This window comes from Drosophila eugracilis, unplaced genomic scaffold (genome assembly GCF_018153835.1).
Source record: "Drosophila eugracilis isolate 14026-0451.02 unplaced genomic scaffold, ASM1815383v1 contig_367, whole genome shotgun sequence".
NCBI lineage: Eukaryota > Metazoa > Arthropoda > Insecta > Diptera > Drosophilidae > Drosophila > Drosophila eugracilis.
In genome coordinates this window covers 6,051,949-6,071,766 of record NW_024573224.1, presented here as the reverse complement: position 1 = coordinate 6,071,766, position 19,818 = coordinate 6,051,949, and the positions used below count along the sequence as shown (strand labels likewise).

Here is a 19,818-nt window from a genome sequence, read left to right as displayed (position 1 = left end):
GCCAAATTTGACGGGAAATTGGCAGTCCAAAAGGCAAGTAGTGTTGTAAAATGCATTACCGAAAACAGCCATTTTTACAATGCACAACACTAAAGGCATGGGTGTTGTTCAGATGGGTGAAGTAATACTAAAACAAATTTACATTAAAAAATATCTAAATACTGCCCAAATACGTTCGTAAATTATTCTGTTTACATTACTTAAAAATATTTAAGAAAAATGCCAGGACACAATAGAATAATATATTCCCTGCACTCATATCTCATCTCTTGAGACCCTATTGAGAATTTCCGCTGACTACGTCCATATTGCCAATGCCAGTGTTGTTGTTGTTTTGTGCGGCGTAATGAGCAGATTTGTTTGTAAACTTTTACAGAGCGTAAACCAAACAAATTCGGGCTTCAGAAACCTTTATTTGTCTGCTATAAGGTATGCAGAGGGCGGATCTGAAGATGGGAGTCCCGCCCGCACAGTTCTAGTGGAGAAGGACTCTCGTATAACACTTATAGGCCTAAATCGCGAGCAGCAGCGCAATTCTATTGATGCCAACACCGCAGAGCAACTAACTGAAGCCATCCGCCAATTTGAAGAGGATGATAGTTCCCCAGTAGGTGTTCTCTACGGTATAGGTGGCTCCTTCTCCGCTGGCTATGACTTGAAGGAACTGGAGGCGGAGGCACAGCGCGGTAGCCTTAACTTTCTGTTGCGTCACGAGGGCTCAATTGGACCAACCAGACGGCATCTCCGGAAACCACTTGTTTGCGGCATCAGTGGCTTCTGTGTGGCCGGAGGAGTGGAACTGGCACTTATGTGCGATCTTCGGGTGATGGAGGACACCGCCGTTCTGGGATTCTTCAACCGTCGCTTGGGAGTACCGCTAACTGATGGAGGAACTGTACGTCTAGCCGCTGCAGTGGGGTACTCGAATGCCTTGGATATCATTGAAACAGGAAGACGCGTTTACGCAGGGGAAGCCAGGCGAATGGGCCTAGTAAATCGCGTTGTAGCCACGGGCACAGCTCTGGGTCAAGCTGTTAATCTGGCCTTCTCAATAGCCAAGTTTCCAATGGCTTCCTTGATGCACGACAGAAATGCTTTGTTGGAAAATGCCAATGCCTACAACAAACATGGTTTCCATGTAGCAAGTTACAATGAGATCATGAATGTAAGCTCAGATATGATAACAGATATGCAGGAGGGCGTAAAGCGCTTCAAGACCTGTGAGTACTCTTTATTACCATTTGCTAATACCCCTGTTAATAACCAATTTTCTTAGCTGAGATCAAGGGGCCCAAAACGGATTCCTGGCAAATAAAAGAGAAAACCATTCCAGAGTGGGAAAAGTCAGAAATCGAGATCGAAAAGCAAAAGACATGACATAGAATGCTTATTAATTAAATTGTATATGAAATCTCTTGGTTAGTTGCAATACTTTGTTGTTATTTATAAAACGAAAGCCTTTATTCACGTAAAATACATTTATTTAATGATTTATGTAGTTGACCGCCTAAATCGTTTACGACTCGCGCTTATTTCAATATTCACAACAATTACAATAACGAATTTTCCTTGAAATTAAGCCTAACTACCAAAAAGAGTTGAGAGGAAAAGCACAAAGTTCTGTATTCCTTGCTGTCGATCGATTCAACATTCACAATTAGTTTACACATATAAAAAATATGCTAGCGTCAAGTAAATCGGACTTGTCCGTTCACTTCAATGAATTTTTCGACTGCTGGGCCAAGCGGTTAGCTGGGTTCGCCAATATGTCTTAGATCTAGGAGTTAACAAAAGGAGTTTATTGCACTTAAATCGAGTAAAGCGAAAAACGAAGCTCTATGCAAAAAAGGCTGCTCTTGTACAAACTAGTGTTAAAAACCGACTGATCGTTAATCGTGTTATAGTAGTTTGATTTAAAATACATCGTACATCGTCTACGCCTTACATTTACACTCGGCTACACTTAATCCAAAAAATTTGTCATACAAATATTGCACAAAAATGGATCGGACTGTGAGTTTGCACACCCATGCGCGCACTCGTATTTCATTGTGCTGCACATGGCAAAACCTTCAATCAAGTGGTGGTACGTGTTCACATACATAATCACTAAAGTACGGTATTCGGAAACCTAAAGACCACAATACATATACAATATATACAAATGAAGAAGCAATTTTCGCTAATTGTCCATCCTCCCACCGTGTCTGGTATAAAAAATATATATAGCGTAGGCCAAAAAAGCAATTGCTGCAATCAGCTGGCGACATGCCATTAAAGATGCGATGCGATACGATAGCTTATCCCTCGATCCTCGTTTACTTAAGTCGCTGTGTCACATTGGCCAGGGCCACTGCAAAGGCCTGGAGGGCGGAGAAAGGATACTGGAAATCCAGGGTATAGGCGTTGCCATCAATGCGTCCAAACTGCATTACCTGTTTGGTGAAACGAAATATAATTTATATTGAATTACGAATTTATTTACTTATAAATTATAGTAAGCTCAACGTACCTGCTTGCCGCGGAACTCGATTTGGAAGTTCTTGGCGGACTCTTGGGTAACGCGACCTCCAAAGTCCAGCTGGTACACCTGGCTCATCTCATTCCACATGGGCGCCTTATTGTGCATCACAAACTCACGACGCACTGGCGCCGGATTGGCACAACTAGCACTGCCGTTCGGCTCAATCTTTCCGCGCTTTAGCTGTGGATAAGGATTTTTCCATAAAAATGATTTAAGTTTGATTACATTTTAAGAAATTAAAAAAAAAGCATAGAATCAATATGAATATTCAAGAAAATATCGAAACATCGTAGCTCACCTTCTGGCGCAGTTGAGCCTTTTGGAAGGTCTCCAGGTCGCGATACTGTTTTCCATTGCCCGCGTTGATACTCTCCTCACCAGATCCATTTGTCTGGTTTCCCTCATCGTCGGAGCTTTCGATAATACTCTGCTTTTTGCGTTGGCGCCGATTTAACAGCGGAGAATTTAAAATGTGGCGAATGGGAGAGTTACTCTGCTGCCTTTTGTTCTTTTTGCTAGCTGCCGGCGAGGCTGGAGAACTTCGTGGTAGTCTCTGGGGTGTGGAAGGTGGCGTCAGACGACCCTCATCCAGATCACGAAGGCGGCTTATTATGTTCTCTAAAGTCGTAAGTGCCTGAAATTGAAGAAACTTTTTATTTTAATAAAATTATTAGTAATAGACTCATGATATATCCCACCTGAGTATGGAGAGAAACCGAGGCCTTGGCCTCCACGGGTGTTGCTTCCACAGCGCCACAAGCTGCTCCCGTGATCTCTGGCTGCTGTTGCCGCTCTAAAGTGCTGGCATTACTTGAACCATTTACTTGCACCTGGGATGGCTGTTCCTTGCGCCTCCAGCGAACCTCGGATAGCTGCTTTACGAAACTAAAGCCGTTATCCTGCTTCCTTCCTAACAATGGAGTTGAGTTCTCAGTGCTAGCTGTTTCCTTGCTGCGACCGATCCCAAATCGATGTTTCCTAGTAAAGAGCGGCGAGTCCGTGAAGCTAGTAATGACATCGAAGCGTTTTTTGGGCGTCGGCTTGGCCTGCACCACTGTAGCCTCCTTAGCCGGTTCAACTACGGACGTCGCCACGACAGACGTAATCTCATCAAGAACGGAACTCGCCGAAGGCTGACACCGCTTGCAGGCACTACTGGGACTCATGTTGTTGCGGCACTTGAAGCACAGTGTGTTGGCCGCACTGCTGCAAGCGCTACTGTCGGATATTTCCTGCAGTTTGCGCACCACTTGTTCGTGCTCCTTGCTGGACAGCTTCGTCTGCAGAGACAGAAGGTCGCAGGAGTCCAGACTCTTTGACTTCCCTGTTTGCTGCAGTTTGTGCCGTCGAGCGTCCTCCTGCTGCTGCCTTTTCCGGCGATTCCTTCGCTTGTCCACCAGTATCAGTCGCTTATTCGGAGCATCCTTTCGCAAGGCGGACAATGCCTCGTCCGAAGGTGTAATGGCCACAGAATCCAGATATCCAACGCTGCAACTGCGCGTGATGGAGTCGGGCAAAGCAGGAGCTATGGAAACCACCGTTGGAGTCCGCTTCATGCTGCTACTGCTTGGCGTGGGCGTTGGCGACTGTGTCTCCTCATCGATGTAAAGCATTTCACGTCGCTTGGCGGTGGATGAAGTGGTAGGTGCCATGCATTTGACCCGTGCATCCATTCTCTCCAAATTCAGATTGAGATTTAGTGGCACCGGATTCACATGGCTATTGGCCGAGCGTACTGGCTCCGACATTAGGGCATTTTTCACCTGAACCACATTGTTGGCATAGTCCGCATTGCTCGAGTAAGACATCAGGGTGGTCTGTCCAGCGGCGGGCACTGCTGGGCGCTCGAATATTATATCCGAAGGAGCCACTGCATTCTTGGGACTCTGCAGCGTGGGAACTGCTCCATCGCAATACAGCGGCGAGATGGCGTGACGCGACTGGCAACTGGAATTGGAGCTGGAGCGACTGTAACTGTTCTTAAAACTGCTTATAGTTTTGGGACGTGTAATAGTCTTGCTGCTGCTAGGTCCAGGACCCGAACCATTCGAAGGTGCCTGGTGGAGGAGCACAGTGGTTGACTGGCAGGCTGCAGCTCCCGCCTCCTGGGATTCATTCGATGAATCATCATCATAGCTCTCAGCTCGGGCCAAAGGACTCAAACCCGCTGAAGAGCCAGATCCCCGTTCTCCGCCATTTATAGTCAAGGAGTTCTTGTGACGCGCCAGGATTCGATTTGGACGTGGTGACATGGGCGCTATTAAAGGTGCAGAGGCTCCATCGGTGAGACGACGCTGCGGTATTATTGGTGGCTTTAGGGAAGCCCCATCCTGAGTGGTGATCACATTCACCTGCGGCACTGCATCGTGATGATTAACCTGGTGCTGGTGATGCTCATCCTCATCCTCGGAGAATATGTTCGGATTAAAGCTGGGATCAGGACCAGGTGGAAAATCGTCGCGCAGCTCGGTGATGACCAGCGTCATTTGACGCGGCTGCAAATGCAGTAGGGACGTCTTATAAGTTACTTGGCCTAAATTGGCTGGGACGGTTTTGGCAAGTCCATGGATCTTGAACTTGGTTCCCCAAATGTTGGATGTCACCTCCACCAGCTTGACTTCCTGCTTGAGAAAATGAAAAGAATCAGTGATGGCGTGGATCTTCTCTTACAGTGAATGTCACCTACCTCCGGCAGTGTGTCCACATAAGCAAGTTCATCCAGGCTGTCGGGGTCATTCGTTCCTCCGCCACCAGAAGCACTCAGCCTATCGCCAGCTTGGTTACGTCTTTTCGGACGCACTCGCTTCTTACGAGGAGTTCGCGGAGAGCCAAAGCGAGATCTCTCCTCGTAGTCACTGTCCGAGGAGTCTGTGCGCCCACTGTTGCCCGTAGTGGTGGACTGGCTGGAGCCCGATGAGCTCTTGGCCTCGGCGGAGTATTGAAAGTACAAAGGGGTATCTGAAGGAGGGACACTTGTTTATTTGCGTTTAAAGCCATTTAGTTAAGAATCTTACCATTAACCTGAGGATCAAAGATTACAAACTCTGGACGAATCTTAGAAGTGCGCTTGCCTTTGAGAAGGGGCACCAATCCGCCTAGGTACTCCAGATACAGGGTGTAACATGTGCCGGAGCTCAGATTGGAGTCGTCATCGTGTCGAATCATGGTGCAGTGCAGCCGGGTGGAGCATAGCGGTGGTCGCGAAACAAAATCACGCAGCGACTTCAGGTCAGGTACACAGCACTACAAAATTGCGAAATTATTTAGATAAGGGTGATATGATCTTCCTTGAACTTGACTTACTCTTATCGTTTGAGCAAACAGATTGCCAATGAGAGACTTAATCCTAGAAGGCAACGGCAGCAGGGGCAGCAGCGACTCGGATCCAACACTCGCCTGGATCTCCAGGCGGCACAGGAGCTGCAAGGAGGCCACCCGTCTGGAGACCCAGGCGATGTGAACCTGCGTCCCCGTGGCGATGAACAGCCTTTTGTCGTTGTGGCCCCAAGTGATGGCGGAAACAGTGGCACTGCTGCAGGGAATGTGCGCCTGATACAGACAGGTTCCCGTCTCCGTGTAGAACTTGACCAGATTCGTGTAGCTACTGGGTGTTCCCATATCCTCTGGCTTTGTTCCATCTAATCCGGTTCGCAGAGTTCCTGCAACGGCAAGCAGCTCGCGGGAGTTGCTCCACTCCATGACCATACCGAGGGCGCCGTTAAGGCATGTGTTGATATGTGCGGGTGAGACGTCGTCGAACGACTTTAGCAAGTAAATATATCCATTCTGGAAGCTAACTGCCAGGACAAAGGATCGTTTGGCTATGGAAAGGAAACCAAGGATTACAAAGTTTCATATTTTCCATTAGGATTACTCACCCGCATTGGTTACACCGGGCTCCGCTTCCTCGCCCTCCTCCATCTTGAACTTTTCACATGACCAGGCCATTGAGGTAATGGGCACATCGTTGGACAGCTGGACTTGAGACACCATCGCTCCATGAACATCCATCACAATAACCTGTCCTTGTGTGGTTCCAAAGTAAACCTGCTGGTCGTCGGGCGTCCAAATGCCGCAGGTGATAGTAGACTCCAAATTGAGCATGGAGGACCAATACCTTTGGCCAGCCACGGAGCCCACTAGAACGAAGCCATCCTGGTAGCAGATCAAAGCCATACGTCCGTCATGCGACCAGGAAAAGTGGGTCACCGGTGTATTCCGATCGTTTATCAGCTCGATGGACCAGCGGCCCTCATACTTGATCCACACAAATATGATTCCAGAGCTGTCGCAGGAGGCCAGCTTCTGGTATGGTTCGTTCCACTTGACCAGGATGACCTGCGAATAAAAATATCATTAATATCACAAAATTTGGGGCTCTTCTATATTCAACTTACATCCGATCTGTGGCCGCGCAGGTTATAGTTGGTCCTTAGCGGATAGTCCATGTTCTTGCGGCAATGTGAGGTGGTAAAGGTCACTCCCACAATGCCGCGCACATTGCCCGTGGCCAGCCATCCCTCCTGGTAGTAGTTGGTGCGGTTTAGCTTCCATCCCTCGTCCTGAAAAAGCGTGGAGAAAAAGAAAGCCCGTTGAATAGGATGTCCACAGCTGCCGACAGCTGCTTGGCAGGTCGCCTAAGCAGTCGCCAATTGCGAGTCAAGTGCCCGTTGCTGGCTTGTAAAATGGATTACCGCAGGCTTAAAGCCAGGGCCGGCCCATTCACACATTTCCCACAATCGACAGCCAGCCAGCCGGCCGGTTGGCTTGGTAAATATGCTCCACTTTGTGACTGCATCTCTTATTCTTTACTCTTTGAGCCGCTCAACCTGCCAGATGCCTCTTTCACAGCCCGAGGCAGGGAATTTTCACTCAATTCGTTTGGGATTCCTAGCAACTAGCAGGTCGAAGGGGTATGCTCACCATGTCACCATGGAGATGGGCCCAGATAAGATGGATTTCTGGACTTACTTGATATTTTACATTTTGCCTTCATTAGAAGCTTAAGGCATCCAATTCTTTTTCCCCACCCTTGCTAATTGCAAATGGTTTACCGTTTCTTAACCTTTCTTAATAATCTGACTTCCCTGATGTAAGCAAAGTCATTAAGTTTAATTACTTAACTAAGTTAATAATCTGTTAAATACATTCGTTATCGAAAGTATTAAAACTGTATTCTCAAGAGTAAAACCTTCAACTACTTCCATTTAATCACTATTTGGACTTGTGCAATTAAAATCAGCAATCAACACGTAACTCAAACGAATTCGGTTATATAAAGGTAAATGAAAACTCGCACTGCATTTCCATTTGAGGATGAATTAAAACCAATTATGCCATCCAATTAACATTTCAAAAGCTTCCCTCAGTCGTCATCAGTCAGTCGAGCATTCATTCTGCAACTTTTAACTTGGTTTGTTTGCCTGCTGCGCCTTTCTCTCTGCGGGCTTTCTTTGGCAAACTCTTTGCCAGTTTATCAACTGCAGCAGCAGTAGCAGCTGTTCCTGGTCCTGCTGCTACTGCTGCAGTGGCACTCAACCGCAGTTCCCCGTCCTGCTGCTGCTGCCTGAATGCTCAACCTTCTGTTTTACAATTTGATTTGATTGTTGAGTAGCACCACCCACCGAATTGATTGTTTTTCCGGGCGGGGCCGTTCACAAAAGCTTAGCCTACATTTCGGCGCGCGCTTTGACTCGGCGATAAGCGAGGAATATTTCAATTTAAACTGAAATTTTAGGCGCTTTCAGCATTTTGGCTAATCCCCGCTAAGCCAAATGGGCGTTTTCTGGCGCCCAAATCCAATTTGTGGGGCATAAATTAAAATGCCGCCGCAGAGGCAAAAACAAAAATTACGAAAATTTGTAATTTCCGTTTCGGACAGCGGACATTGGGCCTCGTAGACCTTGCCGAAGAGTTAGCCAAGTTAATTGCTTTATTGGCCTGATTGATTGGTGTGCATATGCTGATGTCCTTGCTGATTCAATTATATAATTGAATGCACACACACTACCCAGGCTGGGGTGCAAATGTCCAAGTGCCGTCGTCCAGGCCATCGAATGGCTCACTGCCTCATTAAGGCACCATCGAGCACACATCGAGAAAATGCTTCAGTGGCAACAATTATGATCAGGCAATCGGCATTCTCTTTGTGGAGTGTTATTAACCTTTCACTGGGCCACTTGAACCGGATCTGGACCGTGCTCTTGGCCAAAATAGATGCACTCGAGCCACTCGATTTTGCATTTTTGCTATGCATGTCCGAAGGCACTTCAACTTAATAAGTCTATCACGAAGCAATAAATTGCTACAATGCCATCAGTCAAGCGCAAGAAAATAGAATTCATTCGGAAAATGTTTGTGGAAATGTCGAACTTGTAATTGAATTAACCAAAGTTTGCTTTAAACATTCAAATGGCTTAAATTTCCGTTTTCACTTTGACTAATGCAATTTCCCTTAAACGTTGTAATTTCATTTTGTACAAAGCAGCAGCAGCAGCAGCAGCGGCGGCAACATCAGCAACCAGTAACATCAATGTCATAGCTGCGACATCAAGGCAACGTCGTTGACAGCCTCACACTTTGGCCATGTCTTTTGCTCTTGCCTGAAATGTTTAAGTGGCTACTTGTAACTTGTTAACCGTTTGGCGACGTTGACATCCTGCCTCGCTTAGAAAATTACCTGGCAATCTCTTAGTTTTTCCCCTCGTAATATTTAAATTCGTTGCTCTAAACTTTATGGTCTGGCCATAGGATGTATGCCAAAAAGGAAAAAAACCAACCAGATGCTTGCCTGCGATTATGCTGCAGTTGCGGCTGGTGCAACATCGCCTCCATAAATTATGTTGCAGCCATTTGGCACACACGAAACAGCATTTTCGTGCTGCTCCATTTCGCAAACACACAGCAGAGCAGCAACACAACATACGCGTTTAATTAAAAAAAAGCCATTTTTAAGGCAGGCACCTGACGACTGACCCTCCACATTTTCCCCCACTCGAGCACATTAACCATAATTGCTATTCATTATGCATGCCAATGGCAACCCGCGACGCATTCGCTTTCGCATCCGCTTCATTATCCTCATGAACACCGGGGTCTAATGGCTAAAACTGCGGATAAACGGACAACTAATGCTAATAAACATTTAATAAATTAAATATTTGGTTGAACGCTTCACGAGTGGCCAATAGGAAATCAAAATGATGTCAATTGCCAGCTAAAAAACTTAAATAAATTATAAAATGAGTTCGTGATTGTATAACTATGTTAAAGAGCTCTTTAACTAAACAATGATGCTAATAAACGTTTAGTATACATTTTAGCGAAGCATTAAAATCTAATTAGAATCTATAACAATATAAACAGTAATTAAAATTGTCAAAGCTTAACGTCAAATTGCCAATAAAGTTCGAAAGCCAATTCAAATTCAAAATATGTGCATTTGATAAATAAGCAAAAGTGTTTTATGGCTTTTCTCGACAGCTCTTTGACTAAGCACTAATCCAATAGACATTTAACTAATTTATTATTTAGTTAAATGCTGAGCAAGTGGCCAATATAAATTTGGAACCTAATTTATAACATGATAAAAGAGCTTAACGTTTTTCCAAGAAAATGTCAAAAATAACTTAATTAATTGATAAAGCCGAATAAAATTTGTTGCAAATTCGTTTGCCAAACAGGCTAAGGCCAATAAAGCTGCTTTGTATTGGTTTCAAAATGACTTGAATGAAACGGTTGGAGCGCTCCCATGATAAAGTCAAAGAACTCTTATGCAAAACAGTCCCCATGTATATATAAAAAACGAATTTATATATATATCTTTTTGGGCTATTTTTGCGCCTTTCTGTAGCCAATTTTAAACGCCATCCCGAAGGCTGTTTTTGCTGGTGGTCTTATTTTCGGGGTCGTTGACAAAGAGTTCAAAGTAGCGCCTGGAAAGCTATCGAATCCATTCGGGTCAAGTGCACAAGCAAATAAAAACAACTTGGGCGAAAAAAAAGAGAACTAGAACTGCTCGATTGCCAAAGAGTTTCGAGAGCATTTCAATTTCGAGCCACTCGTCTCTCAAAAAACATTTTCTCTCAACGAACGAAAGTGAATTTACGAAAAAATAGCCACGATCCATCAGCACTTGGTCTCAGTTGCCAAAGTTCTTTTGCGCGGCGCGATCGAAGAGCTCTCGTCTCCGTGAGGATTTTCCGGAAAATGTTCCACATTCTCTAAGTACCAAAATCGAAACAGAATCAAAAAAATATGTCTGCGAAATTGTTTTGGTTGGGTCTAATTGCCTGTGTAGTTTTGGCAAGGAGCGGTGTCTGCTTTGAGGCCAAACGTTTCTTCGGAGTGGGCAAAAGGATCGATGGAGACCAGCTCCTGGTCAAAGACGTGCGACACTCTCGTATATCCGGTGCCGATGGGCTTCCCCGTGTGCCTTTCACCTACGAAGTTCAAGAGCCTATCACTTGTGTGGAAATCCTTTCGGAGGATGTAAGTAAAAAGGATTTCTTTCGGGTTTTAGAACTAATATATCACAACTAATACAACGGTTATGATTATATTTATATTTCATTCGATTGGAAACCTTTTATAAAAGCAACATTTGATTAGTTTGATTTGAAAGTTTTTAGTTGGTTTTTTGGTATAGAAAATGGAAAAGAAATAAGTTTGAAATATTGGATATGCAGTTTATAAATGGCGATAATACAAATTATAAAACCAAATCAACATTTAAAAGCTAATTCTTTCGAACTAAATTCAAAACACAAATTCAAAACAAATATTTGTGCATAATTAGGCAAAAATTGTTTATTTTGGGTTATGAACAAGTGAGCAATATGAACGGATATTATGTGGCTGGGCATTTGTCGCTGACCCCTTGTTGTGTTTTATTTTGCACATGCCCAAACCGAAAATAGAATTAGAAACTGACATTTTTTTCGTCACGGCAGCCGACAACAAGTTTGGCCCATAGATGTATTTTTATATCCAGTGCGTTTGAGGCTGCCGGGCCTGTGTTTACTATATCTGCAGAGTGCCCCATATATATATATATATGTATTCATATTTTTTTGTTTATTTATTTTGCCCTAAAATATGATTGGGTTATGAGCTTGCACAAACAGTTTCTAAAGTGTTCAATATATCGACATCTGGGTCGATAATTGATAGTATTATTAATGAATATATATTGTATATGAAAATCGAATACTTTGAAGCCAATAAAAATAAAATAGCGTGAGGAAATGTGGCAATTTGGCAAAGCCGCCAAGCTAAATGGGCAAAGGAAATGGAGGAACGCGAACCGAGAGCGACTATATATTATTTCTCAAATAACAAGAATGAAAATCTTGGCGAATGCAATTTCAATTTTAGCAATTATGACGCGGGATTTTCCCTAGAAAATGTACGAAATTGTACAAAGTACATATATGTATATGCCCATGAATGTGATTGTCAGACCGAGTAAACATCTCGGAAAAATGTGGCAACCGATGATGGATGTTGCCGTGATGGTCACGCCTGATTGGGTCTGTCCAGATTGGAGAGGATTTCTTATTTGGCTTTTCTTTTGCTATTTCAGAACATTGCGGCGGAGGTGAAATTCAGCTTGGTGAATCGCGTGGTTACGGGAAAAGTTGAGCTGGCGGCCAGCAACGAAACCATTGACCCCAACTCCCTAGCCACTGCTCCACCACCCCCCGAATTCGATGTGACAATCATGGTGTTTGGTCTAAACGAGACCAATTTGAATGTTGATCCGTCTCTGTTCCTCAATCGTGATCAACAATTCGAGGGCATGATGAAGTCCTACGAAGAATTCCTTCTGGAACAAGAGCAATATGTCGAGGTATTTGATTACAGCCAACGTGATGCTTTGGAGGTGGACGAAGAACTGGACAATCTCTCCGACGAGGACATTGAAATGTTTACAGAAGGTACATACGTAGAAGATGGGTTTGAGAAGCCGGACAAGATTATTGACATTGGAAAAAGGCAGACGGGTAAGTTCAATACTAATATATTAAGTGATTATACTAAAGATTGATCTCCTAGGTGATATACTCCTTTACCAGTGCTATCAGACCTCATCGGATGATTCGGAAAATCCAACCAACCACTCGGTGGTGTTCTACTACATCGACAGCAACTCTATAACTTATGTACAGTTTGCGTTAATGGATGTAAGTATTCAAATCTTGATTAGAAATCCCTAACTTCTTCTGAATTCTAATGTTTTGTCTCATTTTCCAGCACTTTTCCAACAGGAACATCTCGGATGAAGGATACCTTCCGCCCGTTGCGGATTACAGTCACTACACTAGCGGCACCCTGAAGGCGGTCATTACGGATTTTAACTCGAAGAGCCTTTCTGTCCAGATGTATGTTTTCGGTTATAAGGGTCGCCAGGCGCCCGCCAGTTATGTGCCCTTTCTGCCGCCATCCATAGGACAACGGACGGCTTTGGATAAAAGTTCGCCGCATTTGACACCGCTGCAGACGATGCAGTTGCTCCTGATGACCGGTCAAAGGACAACACCGCCACCGGGGGCCTTTAACGACAGCGGCGAGCGTGAAGAGCAGCGGAGCATTCGGCCGGAGGAGATGAAGTTCGAGCGGTTTGAGGATGAGAATAGTTCGGCCCTGCGACAGATGAACCACGGAATGGGGGCACTGCTGGCCCTGCTGCTCCTGGTCCTGCACAACTAGTAGCCGGGGGAATCATTAGTTAATCCACGGAAAGCTTTATGAGTAGTCTTTAGTCCAACATTCTGTGTATTGTATTTTACGAAATAAACTTTTGGCCTAAGCCAAGGCACACAACACACACTCTTCAGCAAATTGAAAAAGTTGCGGCGAAAGTAGGTCATGGCGTTGGCTTGGCCCCCTGACCCCTTACCGCCAACCCGATACCCAACCCCATACCAAACCGCACCCACAAACACTCTTACATGCGCCAACCCCTAGCCCATAAACCAACTCCCTTGGCAAATTATCTGCGTCGGCGGTGGTTGATTTGGCCCGACTGACAAAGGGAAAGGCGGAAAAACGGAAAACGGAAAAATGTGGAAATCCAACTGACGACAGCGGCAGTTTTCCAAAACCCATCCATCCCACCCACTCCCACTTCTGGTCCCCGTCCTGCGAATGTGTTTATTTGCTTGGACATTAAGTCAGACCCAAATGTGTCCTTTGCCTTGGCAATTTATGTGCCTTGTATTTTGTTTCAACGCAGTCCGAGAGAAAGAAAATAGCAAAAATTGGAAAAAGGCAAATATATATAACCTTCGCAGAGTTCGAGAGGCGAGAAATCAAGAGTTCCGTATAACAAATAATCCTTTAAGCGTTTAAAATGTTTGCTAAGGATTCCCCACATTCACATAACTTGTGTGTTCGTTCGCCCAGCGGTTGTCAAAGAAATCTAATAACTTTTATTTCAATTTCCGGCTAGCTACATTTGTACACACGGATATGTGGCAGTCGTCCTGCGGCTGCAATGTCATTTTGTTCTTTGTTCCATGTCTCTTGCAGATGGCAAGAAGTACAAAATACAAAATACGTAATGCTACCTGGGAGTCTGCAGGAGGAGCAGTAAAAATGTCACAGCCACACACATAGTGCGAGAGAGAGAGAGTGAGACCAAGATGAAACCGTAGCGGGATAATGGCTGCCACATGGGAAACGAGGAGCACTAGGACTGTCCGGCACAAAGGACATGTGAGTGAATGAATGACTGCAGCGGAGTTGGAGAGACACAGAGAGCTTGGCAGATTGGACTTTTGCCTTAAGCAGAAGGAGCACCCCAGGGCACGGCTTACCCAACAATATTTATGTTTAATTTACAACTGAAATTTAACAATATTTACAGCACTTGCCGCGTTTCCCAGAGTTACCAAAAAATAAAAACGAAAAACTTCCACAGTTTTGAGGAAAATACCGAGCGCAGAGCCACAGCTTGTGCGGAATTGAAAATTTCTTTTTACGCGTGCAAACGCTTACAAAAGTTTTTATGCTCAGACATATAATTCAGGAATTATACGAGTAAACTGTCGGGTTTTTTGCACTGAGGGAAAACAAAATATATTTAAAGGTAACTTTTTTAGCATTTTATTAGAATATTTCTATCAAAAAAGCTTTTTTAAACTTAAAGTTATGTTAAATAATAGAATAACTAACTTAATACTTCTCAAGAACACTTTTTATCTGAAATACATTTCTCAGTGCTTGTTAGTGTGCTTGTGCAACTAGACGTGGCACTGTAAACAATATGGATAAGCAGCGCACAAGTGTCGTCCGCCTCCAAGCACCAGGCAACATGGACTCAACTCAACTCAATCCAAGGCAAGCCAAGCGCACCCAACCCAATCCACTACTAACCCAAACCCAATGCCAAATCCCACATCCCAGAGCAACCCAAACCGACGCCATAAGGGGTGACGTGAGCTTTTGTCAATAACTTAATAACTTAAAATATGGTTTAATGCTCACGTAACAACATTTTGCCACTTGTGCCAAGCACACGTAGGTGTGAAAGGCTTCGATGGTTAAAGGGGGGAGGCCAATGAAGGGTAGGAGGATGGTTTCTCCATGGAAGGTTGCTTAAGGTCTCATCGCACCACCACCCATTCACCCCTTCAGCCATTCAAAGCCAAGGAAATATCCACCGACCAGGGCGACCAGACAATGCCAATGGCAATGGGAATGGGACTGACTGACTTGCAACTGGCAACTGGCACTGGCAACTTTTATGGTTGTGCGGCAAATGGCTGGGTTCCTATGGCTTACAAGTGTATAGCCAGGATATAGTCGTACCATGGCGATATAGCCTTATTCGCCTCCTGGCCGTGCGCACGTGCTCCACCTTTTGATCCTTTTTAATGCCAGCCCAAAAAGCGATATCGATTTTTTTTCTTGTATGTAATCTTTTTTTATATATTTTTTTTTTTTGCCACTGCCTCTGGAGATGCCCCAAGTCGAGTTGCATATGTGCTCGCATTTAAAATAATTAAAAATACAGCACGTTCCAGAGATCTGGTAGTTGGCAAATAAATATTTAATATGGTATTTCAGTTAATGTGAGTAAATATGGGATTTACTACATATTGGAAAGGTTTTGTTTTTATGGCTGAACTTTATGGGTTTTTATATAAGAAGAAACCAGATTAAAGCTATTTCATTTGAGTTTAAGAAGTCTCCTAAATAATTATACTGTTTAATAGAATCTACTAGAATCCATTCCCAGACAGACCTTTATGTTCATGGAGCGGGCTGTATGTCCTTATATTCGCCATTACCACAATTCGGTGGGGGCAGTCGCTCCACTGCATCCTTTCGGCTCCAACTGCACATGATGCATTCACTCTCTGTTTTTGTGTGTTGGAGACAAAACTCAACTCATTAGCGTGTTGCAGAGGCTGCGGGTCTGTGGAAAGTGGAAAGTGGGGGAGATGGGATTCCCAATGTGAGTCCCTGGGCCACAATGGGGACACGGGGCGTGGCATGTGCCACACATGTCTGGCTCACTGGTTTCTGCATTTGAATTTGCATTTTATTAAATTTCAAAAGCTCTTCTCACATGTCCCCATAACAGGCATACCTCTCCTCCCGATACCCTACCCCTAACCACTTTCGAGGACCCACCTGAAGCCCCCATTGTTAGACAGGTGGGTGGCGGGTGATATGGTGTGGGTGGCAAAGTGGTGCCACCGGGGTGGTGCCGAGTGCAAAAGGTTGAGCATTGCATATTTATGCACTTAATAACGCATTTTAGCATGCTCAAGTGCAACTCATCTTTTGTTACATTTCGCTGGAAAAATGCGGGGGGTTGAGGGAATGGGTTTGCTTGGGGATGAAACACAGATGGAAAATTCAGGCGAAATTCAGGCGAGAGACAAAGCGAAATGAATTTCCTCTGTGAAAGCAGCCAAATGCTGGCCGTGCGAGTTGACAAATGGAGCATGAGCGTCGCTGACATGTTCATATGCAGAATCCATTCTCATGTTACATGAAAGCCAACAGTGAAATTAAAACGAATTGTACACAATAAAAAAGGTATCAGAAGAAAAGTCATGAAAGGAATACAGCTCACAAAGTAAAATATCGAAGGTTGATTTATAATATAAATGTTAAAGAATCCTTAAAGAAAGTCTTGAAATCTACAAAAGATTTTATAGTACATTCTTGTAGTTTTACAGAATTTTCCTCCTCCAGCAATCCACTTATATCAAGGAAAAGGATTTATCCTTTTTTTTCGATTTAAAAAAGTATCCCTACATGGGAAATGAAAATCAAAAATCTGCACAAAGTCAAGAGGCATTCCAATCAAATTCTGAGCCCTGGGGACCACAATCAACTTTCGTTCCTGCATTCTTGGCAAGCGTCACTGGCATCAGACTAGGATTATGCAATAACAATGGCCAGGCAGGCAGTTGCATAATTGATTGATTGAATCCGTATGCAACAATTGGACAGAGACGGTTGGCCAGTGAGTGGCTGGCTGTCCAGCTGTCCTAGCTGTGCTAGCTGTCCTAGCTGTCCCGGCTGTCCTCCACCGACGAGTGTGTGGATGGATACTGCTGTGGGCTTGTCTTTTGTGACCGACCATTGTTGGCAAGTGGCAGAGGCGCAAAACACAAAACACAAAAACCGCAGTTCCTGGCGAAGGACTCGATCGAAGGCAGCGCAAACAAACAAACAAACAACGAAATGCTGGACAAACCAATCAATGACACAACTGAAAGCCACAACGTCATTCAAGTGTGAAGAGCCAAGTGGGGATGATTGAGCAGCTCAGCACTTGGGGAAATAATTATAGCCTGGGGATAAGTTACATGTTTACTAAATTGAGTAACTAAATATTTAACTCTTGTTAAAACATAAACTAAATATATATAAACTCTAATATTGAAATTCAAAGCTTATATAAGTCATCCTTGGGATTTTCCATTAACTTAAACGAATTTCTCTCTGTGTTGCACACAAGAACCATCGCTCAAGACATGTGTGGCAGCAGCATTGTGGGCACATTAAATTACAGTTTTCAGAGCCAAGAACAAACAATCGAAAGTGCAGACGCGCCTTCGGCAAAGGCTGTGATGTGGCCGAGGGTCGATGGTTTGGAATCGCATGGCACAAAGGAAAAGCGGCGCCAATCGGTAAATCCCCGCCCCCTCTCGTAGCCCAGCAGATACGTCCTTGGCCACAGTGCTTTCTAATTGAAACTGTCGGCGACAGAAGCCCGTGGGTCGTAAATCAGGGCCCAGTAAGCACGAGAAACTAAGCCAAGTCTGTTTCGAGATGTTGCCGCTGCCTAAACAATTAAAAAGTTTTCAATTAACTCGCGCTGCTACGAAAATTGGCACTTGTAATCGGCACCTGTTCAACAAGCGTAACAAACAGTGAGGCCTGCGGATGTTTTCCAGGGGATTGCGTTGGTTTTTCGGGGGTTTCTGTTCCTGTTTAAATAAGCCTACAGGGGTGGGGGTTGGTACAGGGTGGGGTTTGGTACGGCACTACCACAAGCAGGCACGTAATACATTTATTACGCGTGAGCACGCCGTTCCATGATGAAAATCCCTGGGTGCGTGTATGTGTGTGTGCAAATGAGTTTCCAACATTGCGTTGCATACTTTCAGGGTGGCAAAAGTTAGGCTTTAAAGAGCAAAATGCAAATACCCGTGCTTTATTTTGTCACGGGAAAATTCTTGTTGCCTGTGCCAGTACTTAACCCTTAGTGTGTATAATAAATCCATACTAGCTTAATTAGATGGAAAATTAAATATATTATCTTTGAGGTATACTCTTTTATTCCCCGAACTGAAAACTTTTCCTTTGTTTATATTTTATATGTATTCCTTGAATACAAACCCTTTTCCCAGCCATACTATAAAAGCGGAAAAGTGGAAAGGTGGCCAAAGCTGGCCATTAACCAGATCCGGCAGAAATTAACTTAGAGCACGCACCGCCAGCACAAAATGCGCGACTGAGAGCATAATGGTCTGCTGCACATAATTATCCAGTGGCTATGGCTATGGCTATGGCTGTGTCTTTGCTGTCCAAAGGCTATTCAAGTGGTGTTGTGGTCAGTGACCAAGCTTTCAGCATTCACAGAGTCTCTCAACTCTGTCGCCTCCGCACGGAGAGAGTGAGATTGAAAAGAACTCAATTATTTTTTACTGCGCGTAATTAAAACTCAGCAGCAAAACACGAAATGGTAGGGGGATCCTGGAGTCCTGATTGTCCTGTGTCAGTGGCACTGGCAAATATTAATGATGTTAAGCCCTCCTCCACCGACTGCTAATGATGATACTGCTACTGCTAGTGCCACTAATGCCAACGTTCGTCGACTTCATCAACAGTTGCCAAGTTAATTACGCTAAGTGAACCATTCCAGGCAAAAAGCCATCATCTTCAGCTTCATCTGCAGCATCAGTAAGCGTCTACTTGAGCTCAAGTAGAAATTGTTATTCTTTTTGCATTATTAAAAGTTTTGCAAGGCGAGGCAAGTTCATAAAAATACGGCCAACTCCTGAGCTTGCCATAAATATGCAAAATATCTTCCCATTTGCAGCTCAAAGTTTAAATGCCTCTTGGGCATCCCAGAATTTTTAAGCATATGAAAGTAACTCAAATAAATGAGTAGACACTGAAGAATATTCAAGATACATTGCTCCTTTTAGCCTTAAAATAACACTTTGAATTTCCTTTTGACATAGGAAAACCTTTTAATGTCGGCAAATAAGAAAAGTTTCCACTTCTTGTTATCGTTTCATCATTTAGTTATCATTATTTTTTATTTGTTATGGATTTTGCATAAAGCCCAAACCACTAGAGAGGAAATTACGATGTTGAACCCAGGGATTTCCCATGGCAAATGTGACATGTGTGTCATATGCCGGGGAGTTGGCTATTAAATTTCATTTTATGATTTCAGTTTGCGTCCTTGTCCTCTGCCATGTCAATTTGCTGCGTCAATTTATGCGAAAATCCCGCGACATTTGTCCCACCCTAAGAGTAACAAAAAAAACGGAGTCACAGGATTTTCCGTGCAGTCCATTCTTTGTTTGCGCTGTCCTTCAGCCTTTCCTCCAAAGTGTGCACAAACAGAAGACGAATAAATCAACATGCCACGCCGGCGATGACGCACTCCATCATCAATATTCTATTAATGGCAGTGCAGTTGTTAAAATATTATGACCCTAAGAAAAATTTGACTACTTTTCTGGGGTGGGGACTGGGGCGACGACAGTGGGTACTTAAAAAATCACTTCAAGATATTTTCTCGCTTGTTTTAA

General features: G+C 44.1%; 3 protein-coding genes across 4 annotated transcripts in view; 2 read left to right on the top strand and 1 right to left on the bottom strand.

The window, feature by feature from the left end:
* The first annotated feature begins 102 nt into the window (after positions 1-102).
* On the top strand, positions 103-1,422 carry LOC108115802 (probable enoyl-CoA hydratase). The gene is made up of 2 exons (XM_017227387.2): positions 103-1,220; positions 1,277-1,422. The coding sequence occupies exons 1-2, from the start codon at positions 347-349 to the stop codon at positions 1,375-1,377; spliced, it is 975 nt and encodes a 324-aa protein (XP_017082876.2). The 5' UTR covers positions 103-346; the 3' UTR covers positions 1,378-1,422.
* A 191-nt stretch (positions 1,423-1,613) lies between these two features.
* LOC108115797 (tubby-related protein 4) overlaps positions 1,614-19,818 on the bottom strand; it is a 28,308-nt gene continuing 10,103 nt past the window's right edge. Inside the window, exons 3-11 of one of the 2 annotated variants that reach the window (XM_017227378.2) lie at positions 6,922-7,086; positions 6,403-6,862; positions 5,828-6,345; positions 5,539-5,767; positions 5,211-5,482; positions 3,223-5,148; positions 2,823-3,158; positions 2,513-2,704; positions 1,614-2,435 (exon numbers count right to left, since the gene is read on the bottom strand). In XM_017227378.2, coding sequence (XP_017082867.1) covers positions 2,319-2,435; positions 2,513-2,704; positions 2,823-3,158; positions 3,223-5,148; positions 5,211-5,482; positions 5,539-5,767; positions 5,828-6,345; positions 6,403-6,862; positions 6,922-7,086 — 4,215 coding nt within the window. In that variant the 3' untranslated portion in view covers positions 1,614-2,318. The remainder of the gene's footprint in view (positions 2,436-2,512; positions 2,705-2,822; positions 3,159-3,222; positions 5,149-5,210; positions 5,483-5,538; positions 5,768-5,827; positions 6,346-6,402; positions 6,863-6,921; positions 7,087-19,818) is intronic. The other variant, XM_017227380.2, reaches the window with a different exon arrangement.
* LOC108115799 lies at positions 10,683-13,350 on the top strand. Its single transcript, XM_017227386.2, has 4 exons — positions 10,683-11,014; positions 12,108-12,528; positions 12,581-12,708; positions 12,779-13,350. The coding sequence occupies exons 1-4, from the start codon at positions 10,781-10,783 to the stop codon at positions 13,232-13,234; spliced, it is 1,239 nt and encodes a 412-aa protein (XP_017082875.2). The 5' UTR covers positions 10,683-10,780; the 3' UTR covers positions 13,235-13,350.

Bases quoted from the DNA above. Each gene is read 5' to 3' on its own strand.
- LOC108115799 (XM_017227386.2), top strand. From the start codon at position 10,781: ATGTCTGCGAAATTGTTTTGGTTGGGTCTAATTGCCTGTGTAGTTTTG. The intron at 11,015-12,107 runs GTAAGTAAAAAG...TTGCTATTTCAG, and splicing joins TGGAAATCCTTTCGGAGGAT to AACATTGCGGCGGAGGTGAA. The intron at 12,529-12,580 runs GTAAGTTCAATA...TTGATCTCCTAG, and splicing joins CATTGGAAAAAGGCAGACGG to GTGATATACTCCTTTACCAG.
- LOC108115802 (XM_017227387.2), top strand. From the start codon at position 347: ATGAGCAGATTTGTTTGTAAACTTTTACAGAGCGTAAACCAAACAAAT. The intron at 1,221-1,276 runs GTGAGTACTCTT...CAATTTTCTTAG, and splicing joins CGTAAAGCGCTTCAAGACCT to CTGAGATCAAGGGGCCCAAA.